The sequence below is a fragment of the Myotis yumanensis genome, unplaced genomic scaffold (genome assembly GCF_028538775.1).
Source record: "Myotis yumanensis isolate MYYU_CA2020_CCGP unplaced genomic scaffold, mMyoYum1.0.hap1 SCAF_5, whole genome shotgun sequence".
Taxonomy (NCBI): domain Eukaryota; kingdom Metazoa; phylum Chordata; class Mammalia; order Chiroptera; family Vespertilionidae; genus Myotis; species Myotis yumanensis.
This window is the reverse complement of record NW_027223756.1, coordinates 61,736,512-61,749,806: the sequence shown is the minus strand read 5'-3', so window position 1 is coordinate 61,749,806 and position 13,295 is coordinate 61,736,512. Positions and strand designations below refer to the sequence as shown.

The 13,295-nt window shown below is 33.4% G+C and overlaps 1 protein-coding gene across 9 annotated transcripts in view; it reads right to left on the bottom strand.

Annotated features, from left to right (window-relative positions):
* The window catches only part of FSTL5 (follistatin like 5), a 725,468-nt gene that overhangs the window by 95,992 nt on the left and 616,181 nt on the right, over positions 1-13,295 (bottom strand). For all 9 annotated transcript variants that reach the window (XM_070415376.1, XM_070415375.1, XM_070415378.1 and 6 more), the window contains 2 exons: positions 5,630-5,791; positions 489-623 (listed from right to left, as the gene is read on the bottom strand). In XM_070415376.1, the coding sequence (XP_070271477.1) occupies positions 489-623; positions 5,630-5,791 (297 nt within the window). The remainder of the gene's footprint in view (positions 1-488; positions 624-5,629; positions 5,792-13,295) is intronic.

Sequence of the window (13,295 nt, the reverse complement as noted above, 5' to 3'; positions counted from 1 at the left end):
AAATTCCTTTATGAGCAAATGGGAAGACAGGACCTGAAACATTTTATGTACACTTGCAAAAGAAACAGAATCATTTCAGTGTTGTGTTAAAAACTGCACAAGCTTGTTTTTAATTCTTAAATTTATTTTCAATATTTCAAGATTACTATATATAAAAATTTTAATGCATTATTCATTTCACAGAGTCATTTCTTTTAAAAATATTTTTACTTGTTTCAGAGAGGAAGGGAGAGGGAGAGGGAGATAGAAACATCAATAATGAGAGAAAAATCATCGATTGTCTGCCTCCTACAAGCCCCACTCTGGGGATCGAGCCCGGAACCCCCCCTGACTGGGAATTGAACCATGACCTCTTGGTACATACTTTGATGATCAACCACTGAGCCACACCGGTCAGGCCTGGTTCTTTTGTTTTTTGAAAAAAGCTTGATAGTAAAGTTGAGTACAGTGTGTGTGTGTGTGCTTGTGCGCACACACTCAGTACATACGGGTCTTTCTAGCAGAATCTTCTACAAAAAGAGAAGAGATGTCCTCATCCACTCCTGCTTCATTCTTTGCAATACAAGTGTATGCTCCGGTATCTTCATAGCGCACATTGCTTATGTGAACCTCACTGCCATTTGCTGAAAACAGAAGGCAAAATGCAACTTGTAAACTACAATTTCAGTTTTGGTACAGTGCTTCCTGATTACACAGTCAAACAATTCTCTTAGCTTGCCCTAATTAAACTATTTTCCTTCTTACTCCATGCTTTGGAGGCACGCCAAATTATTCCAAAAGCATTCAAGTGTTTCATAAACTGTGCTGTCATTCTATTACAGAGAGGCCAATATTTGATATCAAATGCACACACTTTATATTTTATATTCATTTCCTGTTTCTTACATTGCACAAGAAGTATTTCACATTGATAACTATAATTTCATTTATATATTTATTTTTAATATTCAGAACCTACTTTGCCTTAAGCTTTCACCAAAGTTTTAAATAATACCAGTATGGTTAATTTATAGAAGGCTTTAAATATGGAAGGCTATAAAATATAGAAGGCTACCTATAAAAAACATTTCATAAAGAAATTAACTTAACTATATCATGCATATATAATACGACTGCCACTTGTCCAGTTTCTTATTAAGTCCATATTATGTATCTGGAAGTATTAGGTAAGAAGAACAGAAAAATAATAATACATGGTTTGTCTGCAAGATCTTCAGTCTTTTGGCATAAATACACCTAAACTTAACAATATCATAATATGGAAATTGATCAAGTCAATGTGTAACCAAAAGGTTAAGGAAATCATTGACCCAACGTTTAAATCTTGTAAAATAATATTTTAAGCTAATCCTTGAATAATGAGTTGCATTCCATAGTGTAATCTGGATATAATTAAGATTGAATGTATGTTGGTAATATATGAGGTCCTTTTACATATATTATTTCTCAATTATCTCAAATAACATTTAATTTTTAGATGAAGAATCTGAGACTCACACTGATCTTATGCAAGTCACGCAACTCAAAGGGAAAGGCTGGACTTCTGCTCTATCAGACACTAAAGTTCAGTGTTTGTTGTGTTCATCTGTTTAGATTTCCTTTCTTTTTTTTCTTTTCTTTTTCTTCCTGTATGTGTCTCTGCATGTGTGGTTGTGTGTGGGTGTTCCATGTTATCCAATCTCAGTAACACCGCGCACCATGAGGAATTGACTATTTGTGCCAGAGGACAACATAATCTGTGTGGCTGTTTCAGGAAAGAAGATAGAACACCATTGATGAAAGGTCTTGAATACCATCCCTAGGGATGTCATTGGGACATGGAGAGGAAGTGAGTGTTTGAGGAGAGATGATCATTCCAATCACCTGAACCTCTTTCTCAGTTTATAAACATTACTGCACACCTCCATCCCCCCGTTCTTTGTTGAGAATCCGTTGTCCAAAACATTTTGGTTTTGTATTTGTTTTTGCTATAAAAGGCCTGATAGTAAATATTTTAGGCTTTGTGAGCCATACAGTCTCTGTAGCATCTATTCACTTCCGCTATAGTAGCATGAAAGCAGCCATAGATAATATTCTTTAAAATAAGTGTGGCTATGTTCTAAAAACAAAAAAACAAGCAAAAATTGTTTTATGTCCAAAAATAATCAGCTTTCCAGACTTAGCTTGGGAGCGTTAGTGTGCAGCCTCTAGCTCAAAAGATAGGGAGCGAGAGCTGTATTTAATCCTGCACCAGCTTCTTGCTTTATGTCTCCACAGAACATACTTTTCTTTCAAGAGCCACACACTTAAGCTAAATTCTTTAGAGTTTCTCAAATATCAAGTTAATGTATTCTCTCTTCAAATTCTCTCTTCTCAATATTCTAATATGTCCTCCTAACCCATATGCCTCACTGCCTTTTCTTACATAATCTAGCATTTTTAGATGTATCCTATTCTATTGCCAGAACTACCAATTCCCTTATCCATTTATCATCCTGATCCATATGCCTTACTAACCTCCAGAACTAGGGCAAGCTGACACACCTCTGTCCCTGGTGTCCCTGCACCTAGGTTTTTTAGTAAATTATGAGGCTATTACATTAGCAAACTTACAAATGTGCATATTCACAGTTTTCAATTTGCAGGATGTTCAATGCTGATATTCATTTCACTTGACCTTTACTATTCGATGTCTTTCATGTCCTGCTCCACTTTTATTTAAAATCTTTACTCTTAGTTTGATGTTTCCCATTATAATACTAACTTCTCACTCTAAGTGAGTGACCTTTCTTTTTAAATCATGAAGTACATGGAAGTGATAAGAAAGTAAAGCCAAATCATTTTGCAACATATATAAAATCATCACGTTATTTACCTTGAACTTACATAATGTTATATGTCAATTATATTTCAATAAAAATCTGAAAAAATAAAGGAAACCCAAAACGTTGTTTCCATCTACATATTCACCTTTATCTATAATAATACAAGTGTAATATGCTAATTAGACTGGATGTCCTTCTGGACAACCTTCCGGATGAAGCCGGGGTTGCAGCTGTGGGATTAAGGCAGCTGCCTCGGTTGCGAGGGAGGGATCCAGGCAGCAGTGGCAGCTGTGAAGGCCTATTCTTTCACGAATTTCATGTATCAGGCCTCTAGTTTACTTATAAACAAATATTCTCTTTATTTCCAAGGCCAATCTCTCCTCTTTTCCTGTTCATTTCTACAACTCTGTTCATCCTTTCCCTCCTCCATTATCTACACATCTTTCCTTTATTGATAGTCCTTCAAAGGGATAAATTGTCCAAGGAGAAAGAAATATCTTCATTAGTCCTAACCTTTTCCAATAGCATATGCTACCTTTTCTTTTTTTTCTCCTTTCAAAACCTGGAAAGAGATTTTTATGCTTTTTACCTCCTTTTCATTTTTAAATCTACTGAAGACTGATTGCTACTAAAACTGTTTTCTTAATGTCACAAGGACATATGAATCACTTGACCCATGAACACATTTTAATGACCTTTCTTGACCTTTCTATGACTCTGATATTAAACTCTTTGAGATATTTACCTTTCCTTTTTTTTTAAATGTAGCATCACCTTGTTTTTCTGCATCTTCACTAATTTTTAGTCTTGTGTTATCTATCTTCATTTGTCTGCCAATAAAATATGTTTGCATTCCCAGGATTTTACTTCCTGTCACTAACATATTATCCCATCCATTGCCAGTTATTCAGTTAGTACCTAGACTTGGACCTCACATAGAAATGCTAAATAAGCATCTATTGAATAAATGAATAATTAAATAATTATAGTATTCAGTAATATATAATCTCTATATATAAAAGCCTAACTGACTGGTCAACTGTTAGACTGGTCAACCAGTAGCTATGATGTGCACTGACCACCGGGGGCAGATGCTCTGACTGGTAGGTTAGGTTGCTGTTGTGGTCTGGCCAATTGGGACTGGGCGAGATGGGCTGAACATGCCTTGTAGCCTTCATGTGGTACCTCCTTGGCCCTAATCACCCTGATTGGGACTGGGCGAGATGGGCCAGAGGCACCCTGGAGCCCTCCTGTGGTCCCTCCCTGGCCTCCTGGCCTCGATCAGCCCCAACAGGGACTGGGTGAGACAGGCCAGACATGCCCTGGAGCCCTCCCCAAGCTGATCATGCATGGTGGGATCCCAGATTGTGAGAGGGCACAGGCCAGGCCGAGGGACCCCACCAGTGCATGAATCTGTGTACCAGGCCTCTAGTTTTATATAAAGCCACATGAAATTCCTATACATCCAGATATATCGCTTAGGTCGTGCTCCTTATTCACCTTTTATGATTTGCCATATATTCTCAAAACTTTACCTATTTTGCCTTGTTTTTAAAATGACAATAACTATTTTAGAAGGGTCCACACTCTTTCAATGTTGAGTCTGGAATGTAACCAACTCCCTAAATTTGCTTTCTATATATTCCTGGAAATAAAGATATATGTTCTTATGGTTTACTGCTATTAAATGAATGAGAAATGACAAAATCAGAAGCTAATTAGAACTTTCTTCACTTTAATTTCTGTTAATCAGATTATAGCAAAATGTAATCAGTAGATATAAACATGTAAATTTATTGGGCTTATTTATATCAACAAATATTTTTAGAATTCAGGTTTTAAAGGTCAAAACCACTTTTACATGTCATTTTGACTTGCAAAAATAGATAAGTACATGTTTCAAAAGATTTACTTTAAAATACTGATAAAACATAATCACTGTTAAAGTGGAATAAGTTTATGCTTATATTTTTTTAAAAAGAAAATTTATTTATTTTGAAAAAGATGAATTGAAGGAATTTAAAGGTATGAAATAAAGAATAGAATGCCATGCAACAGATAATCAAGTAAAATGACTGGTGTTGCTACTCTTGACAATGAAAATTAGATCTGTACATTTTCTTACTTACTAATATAACCAACATATATTCAACTGTTTTATCATTATTTTGATTATTTGACATTGCAAATATTGTCTGTTTTTGCTTTTCACTTACCATACATTTGTGACTATAATCTGTATAATAATTGATTAATTATATATATATGCATAGAATATTAGAACATAGAATGTTTTATATATTAGAATATAATTTCATAACAGAAAGCAATGTAAATGTGAAACATTCAGTAACATTTTGATTTTTTTCTCCCTTCATTTGCAAAGTATACTGCAAAACACTCACTAAAGACTGTCTATAATATCAACACCCTCTTTCATAGACATATTTAATGTATGATTTAAACATTTAAATAGTCACTTCAGAATTAGTTTCTATGAAGAGATCTGATTATTCTGTTCAGTATATCTGTTATAACTCAGAGGACAAGTATTTAAAAGATATGTAATTTAATATTTTACTTATTACCAAAATAATGACATAATTAATCATTATGACAAGACTATTATTTAAAACATTAAAAATATTAAAAGACTATTTCAAATATAATGTCTTAGGTACAACCCATTTTCTTAATGTTCGTGACATTTTGTTGAAACCAAGATTCATTTTCTTTTTTTACTAAATGATATAAAATGTGACATAAATTTTAGTATAAAATTTCTACATGGTCATTTAAGAGAAAAAAATGCAGGTAAATACCACCTTGCAGTGTGAGTTGTTTGGACAGCTTTGGTGTAATATCAATTCCGTTCTTCAGCCAGCCCAGCTGGGGGCTGGGTATGCCCTCTGCGTGGCATCTCAGACTTGCAGTTACCCCTGGCTCTCTGGCCTGACTCTCTGGGTATACCCGGATCACCGGAGGAACTAAAAAATGGAAAAAATAGTGAATTAGCAACCCATATTTGATTTGCTAAAACAAAGAAACAAAAATTGCAATATAAGAAAAATATAAATTATATATTTCAATGTTGTTGCATATTTTTTAACAATCTTAGCTTCCAAACATCATTACTTACTAAAAATGTACCAGAAATCTTTGTATAAAGATTCTCTAAGACTATGCTAGGGAAAAATATAAGCTGAGCCTAGGATATCTTGCTTCAATCATTTAAAAAGTACTCAAAGAATGATACAAACCTAAAAAAAGATATGATATGTACATAGATTGAAAGAATTAATCGGTAAGAGAGTAAGAATTGGTAATAAATATTATTGGTGGAATGACAGTACTCCAAAATTGATTTCTAGATACAATGTAATGCCTATCAAACTGCATTTTTCAGAATTGAAAGAGCTAATTCTCATATTCATAAGGAGTTACAAGGGGGCTCAAAAAGCCAAAATAATCTTGACAAAGAAGAACAAAACTGAAGGCCTCATACCTCTCAATTTTCAAACGTACTACAAACCTTCAGTAGTCAAAGCAAAGTGGGACTGGCAAGGATAAAAATATAAATCTATGGAATAGAGTTGGCAATGCAGAAATAAACCTATACATCTATGGTCAACTGATTTTCAACAAGGATGCCAAGAAGTAGTTATTTCAAGACTTGATGCTGGAGCAATTGGATATCCATATGCAATACAATGAACCTGGACCTCATGCCATATATAAAAATTAACTCAAAGTGAATTATAGACTTAAATGTAGGAATTAATACAGTAAGACTGGGGAGAAAACATAGGTGTAAATCTTCTTGGCCTTGCATTTCACCATGGTTTCTTAGACGTGACCCCAAAATACAAGCAACAAAGAAAAATAAATAAATTGATCTTCATCAAAAGTAAAATATTTGGTGCATAAAAGGACACTGCCAAGAGGTTGTAAATACAACTGACAGGAGGGTGATTTTTAAAAATTATGTCTGATATAAGACTAGTACCCAAAGTATATAATAAACTGTTACACCTCAGCAACTAAAAAGCAGACAGCCCCTTGTACACAGCAAAAGAAAAAAAAAATGAAAAGGCAACTTACAAAATGAGAGAAGATATTGGTAAACCACATATTTGATTAAAACTTAATATCCAAAATATTTAGGAATGCATACACCTTCATAGCAAAAAATAACTCAATTAAAATATGGGCTTAGAACCTAAATAGACAAGATTGAAAGAAAACATACAAGGGCCACCAGGTACATGACAAGGTCTTTAACATCGGCGGTCATCAGAGAAATGTAAATCAAAACCATAATGAGATGTCATCTGTTATGTTGGTGTTATAAAAAAGATAGTAGATAAATGTTGGCAAGGTAGTGGAGAAAAGGGAACATATGTATACTTTTGTTGGGAATGTAAACTGGAAAGGCCACTATGGAAAACAGTATGGAAGTTCCTCAAGAAATAATATAGATTCTTTCTGAACTTTAGTCTCTTCAGTAAAAATGAGGTTTGATTTATGTCTCCTTTTATTCTGTGATAGGTCAGTCATTTTGGTGATAAAAATAATAACAGTACTTTAAAAGTGAAAATAATAATATATCCATAGGTACCACAGAATGTTTGTGAGGAAGCCCTCATCGTCATGTTAACTTACTGGCTCTAGGTCGCAGAGCTTGTTGGAGTCCAGAGTTGAGACTAAAATACAGGGGGCCCTGACTCCTGGGCCAGTGCTCTTTACTAATCAGCTTGGCTGATTTGGTGTCTAATAGCCACTGAATTTAGCCAAAAGGAAGGAAAATCTGATGTGCATTAAAAGTATGTTCCAAATTTGGTCAGGAATTCCTACATCATCAACAACAACAACAAAATAGAACTGCCTTATAATCCAGTAATCCCACTCCTTGGTATATATCCAAAGGAAACAACAACATTGTCTGAAAGAAATATCTCTACTTCCATGTTTATAGCAGTATCATTCCCAATAGCCAAGGTATGGGAACAACCTAGTCGTCTATGAACAAACAAAAAATAAAGGAAATATGGTCTACATAGTGTGTCTGCAAAAAATGTATACACACTTTAACAGCTAATAGCTCATTTAATTTTCACTTCTTTCAGGTTTAACTGATTTAACTAATGGGTGAAGCCAGACTAAGCTTTGAACAAGGAAAATTTATACTAAAGTGCCATAGACATTTTTTTTAATGAAGATACATAAACGATAAAGTTTATGGTACAAAACCAGCAATAGTTGACAAATTGAGGGTACAACAATACCAAAGGAAATGATTCTTGATGTTTGTGATTCCATTGCTTAGTGTATCAGCAGCACCTGGACCAGGACAGTCATCAGTTTGAAAACAGGCATTGCCAAAAATACTATTCATTTCTGTAGGTTCTTTTAAATTTTGAAAATGAACTGTATGTTAATAAACACTGACTTTATAATCATTCAAAGTGCATATTCATTTTTGGGGACACACTGTATATAGATTATAGAATATTATTCAGCTTTAAAAAAGAAAATCCTGTCATTTGTAACAACAGGAATGAAACCAAAGGCATAATGGTAAGTTAAGTAACCAGGACAGAGAAAAAAATAAAAATGGGAAATGGGTAAAAATGGTCAGTTATAAGATTGATAAGGTCTAAGGATATAATATATAACATGGTGACTAAAGTTAATAACACTATTGTGTAACTGAAATATACTAAGAGAATAGAACTTAAATGTTCTCACAAAATAAAAGGTTAAGGAACAAACACAAGCTCTAGCCGGTGGGTTCAGTGGATAGAGCATTGGCCTGTGGACTGAAAGGTCCAGGGTTCTATTCCGGACAAGGGCACATGACCAGGTTGCGGGCTCAATCCCCAGCAGAGGGTGTGCAGGAGGCAGCCTATCAATGATTCTCTCTCATCACTGACATTTCTATCTATCTTTCCCTCTTCCTTCCTCTCTGAAAGCAATTTTTTTTAAAAAGAAACAAACACAAAAAAGAATGAAAGTTAGACTGATAGTTAAATTCTTATAGAAGAGACTTTATAATTAACCTCTATAATCAGCCTTTACAATAACTCAATACATAACTTTAAATAAAATAAATACATTCTTAGAAACACAAATTTCTAGCAGAACCCATGAAAAAAGTAGTACAAAATTCTAAAAAAATCTTATACTAGCAACATTTAAAAAATGTTTAATACATTATTAAAATCTTTTATTCAAATAAAACTGTTGGTTTTCCCCCAAACTAAATAAGAAATAACACAAATCTTACATAACCTATTCTAGAGAATAGAAAGGGAGAGACTGCATTTCTTTGGTAGTGTTAAAATATCTATACAAATCTTTCAATACTTTTATCTTCAAGAGAGCACAGACTGTCAGATATAAGATGGCCAAGATGAGAAACTCTCCTCATGTTACATGTGGGCTGAAATTGATGACTCATTGTTAACAAACAGAATATGGCAAAGTGATGGTGCAAGATAACCAATATTAGGCCATAAAAGGCATTACAGCATCCTCCTAGCTCCCTTTTGCTCTTGGAGAAGTCAGATTCCATGACACAAAGATAATCAATCAGTCTTATGATAATGCTCATGTATCAAGTGACAGAGAGAAGCTCCATGCCAGCAGCCAGCAAAGAACAAGCAGGCATGTGAGCGAGCCATCTTGGAAGTCCTCCAGCCCCAATTAAGCTTTCAGATGACGGCAACCCTAGCCAAGATGTTAAATGCAACCTCAGAGAGGACTTCATACCAGACTCATATAGCTGAGCTATTCTAAATGCTTTTATCCTATTTCTCCATTATCTCATATCTCTATTTTTCTGTCACTAAATGTACATTTACAGAAGGGTTTTGCCTCATTCAATCATTGTATCCCCCTAGATAGCTGAGTGACTAAAGTCACCCCAGACAATGGAGAAGTCCACAGGATGTGTGTTACAGGCTTAGCACATCCATCTATTCTTTTCATTCATATTTTAGCATTTGCTCTTTAGCATAACCATGAAAGCCTATACACCCTACATTTTCTTTAATAAGAATATTAGTTAGTAATCAAGGAAAAACGCTCTGGTTCTTAGTTGAAGAATTTTCTGCAAGAGATACCTTAACAAAAGACAATGGACAGAAGTTTTATTCACATAGACCACCATACACTTTTTTAAAAATGTGTGTACTTTGAACTACCTGATGTATTTTCTTTTCATTCATCAGAACAGCCGTCAAAGATGCAAGGTCGGTAACCAACCTGACACTCTCTTAAGGGTCACAAATCCAGCGTAGAAGTTAACTTGACCACTTTCCTTTCAAATGACTGGCAGAGCCAATCTAGATACAAATTTGATTAACTAATGAGTAAATGTTGGCCTTCCAGATTTACTGAAATTACAAAAGCAATGCAAACCAGGATACTAGATGGAGCCAAATTAGGCCCATGTCAACTATGACACAGAGGCAAAGGGAGGAGAGGATTCCTCAGAAAGGCCCATAATCCGTTGAGTCTGGAGCTGGAACTTTTCCTTGTATATTGCCTTGTATAGTCTCAGGACAGGAAAATAATAGACTTGCAAAGCTCTGAGCATTGTAATTCTGCTACATCCTCCCCCCTCTCCTAAATATAATCCAAAACAAACACAACGCACGCTAACAAACATCTGCAACAATGTTGGGGAGTAAAACCAAGATTGTATTGTTTTTCACTTTGATAACTATGTGAATCGTTTATTTTGAAATATCAAAAACATTTTCAAAAATAGTTCTTATAATACTTTTGTACCTGTCCCCTTGGTAACATAGAGCATATGTTGAGGCTCTTTTAATATATCTAGCACAGAATAGTTACTGTAACATTTTATTATATAGGAAGCACAAATTAATACCTTTTTAAAGAGATTTTTTTTCCAAAAAAAACCACATTCATCATAAGAAAAATAAAGAGATTCTTTCAAATACTCAGAGACCTAATTATAATCTTTTAACAACCTGGGTTTAGGAGATGAGCTTTTAAAAAAAGACATATTTAATGAAGGCAAGTGTATCTTGCCATTGAATTTATAACCAAAGGAAGGATCAATGCTTCTTGAAACATTCTTTAGAAAAGCAAAAAATTAAGACAGCCTACATTTATATGAAAATTACTTAGAAAGGAAGCACATCAATTAACTCAATGATAATAATGGATTCCACATCACTCATATTACAAAATATAGATATTAAGTAAGTCATACATACTAACACTGATACTCCCCAAAGGACACCTTTTCAAATAAGATGTTTAATGTTCCACAGCACTCTAGCTGTTTCTACTTTATTTATATACTTGTGCATGTACTGAAGGGAAAACAGTGATCAATAATTTTTGTTGTATTGAATTTTTATACCCCAATAGATAGTATATATTTAAAAATAAAAATACTCTCATATAATATGCTTCTCATTTAGTATATTGACATCAAATGATCACCTGAAAAAAATCACTCAACGCTTATAGAATTGAAGAATAAGTGATTGACATAACAACTATTTAACCTCAGCGACAAGCTACACATTTGAAAGGAGGTTATTTTTCCCGAGATACATATTATGAAATATAAATGAGGATTGATGGCAGCCTGAATTAAAAAGTCAATAATCCCCCAGAGAACATTTCAAGCCATTTGTTACAGTCATTTTTTAGTTAGGAAGTGCACTCTATGAACTTGTCTCTCCTTCCTATTGGCAGTGCGTGAAAAAAGAACTGGCGAAGAACACCAAAGGGTTTTGAAATTGGATTTAGAATCCAATTTGTGTGCAGTTTCATGAAAATCTTTAAATAAGGCTCCTAAATATTGTAAGCAAAAGGTGATATTTAAAAATAAATGTCTACATACTCCGAAAACTTCCTAATAATATTCAATGTCACTAAACTAACTCAGGAAGTAGTTTAAACTAGTTGGCTTTATTGGATAAAATATTATCATGCAATGTCAAATAATTTTAATATCAAATAAATATATTATTTATGCCTATATGCAATCACTTAAGTAGTTGAGATTACATATTATTCCATTTAATTCTATAAATATAACTAAGTAAGTTTCGTCACTTAGATAAAATAAATACAAGATGTAAATATATGAATTTTATTCACGAATAAAATTTAAGAAAAATAAAACATTTGATTTATTTTGAATTTTAAAATGACAATTTACAAATATTTATTAAGCAAATTCTGCATGTAGCACCTTGTGCTGGTGGTTTTTTCTCACTGTCTCATATGCTCTCTTTTATGTATTAACCTGTTGTGTGATTGCTCAGTTTAGGTTTTGAAATTAGCCAAATGGAAAACTGGAAAAATGTGTTCTTGGTCAAAATTGCCTTATGTGGTACAGATTATAAAATAAATGTCCCTGTAGAAGTAAATACTTGGAATCTAATATAAATTCTGGGTTAGGTTTTTAGCAGCAATATCTAAGGTATATTTAAGATCCTTGAAAATTTGTATTTAAAATGTAAAGGCCAAATAAATAATCAGTGCATTTATAGTATTTGGGAAGGTATTAATAATTCATCTTAAATAGACGAAACTTCTCAAGGAAGCAGGACTACCTGTTTTGTATTACCCAGTTTTTTGTTTGTTTATTTGTTCTATAGAAATGCAAAATATTAACATGTGACTAAATTTAATGTAATACAATTGTATTCAATTTATCTAACAGATTGTAGAGCATAAACTGTAAATAATAGGGTGCTGTGTATGGAGGACTGGTTGCTCTCAGAGTACACACATAAAGCTAATGTTCTTTAATTAGTTTTAGAAATAAGAAACAAAAATGGAGTTCTAATACTAGAAATATTAAGTTGAGAAACCAAAAAAAGTAGGTAAGCTAAAGAAAATAAAGTATAATTAGTATAATTATATTTTCTTAGGTCTTTCTTTCTGCAAACTTTGGGGTTTATATGGAATCAGTTGTAAATATTTATCAGTTCAAAACCAAGAAGTATTTAATAATAATAATAGATAGGTATAAAACCTATAATAGATATGTTGATGGTTATATTTCCTGAAGTTCCATAATAATTTTATTGTAATATAATAAACTGGTGCTTTTCTCAACATTAGGGTGGATCTAATAGAATTATTTTAATCTAATAATCCTTCTAATCAAATATAAGAATGCATCTAGTGGAAAAAAATAGATCTCTATAATACCAAACCCTGTTGTTTTTTCCCATCTTTCAACTTTCATTCTGAGATCTATTTTTAGAAATTCCAGCACTATTGCCAGAAGGTATGGAAACAGCATAATCTGGACACTTTAAAAGCCCGATTTTAGAGTCAGGCAGCAGAGATCACTGACCCAACACAACTACTTCCTTCTAACTGAAAACAAAAATGCATTTAAGGTGAATGAGCAGGTCACAGGTATGTAAACAACTTTTTTTTTTTCCTTTTCTTGATGCCATTATCTTGCCTTCTTTTGAAGGAGTCTAT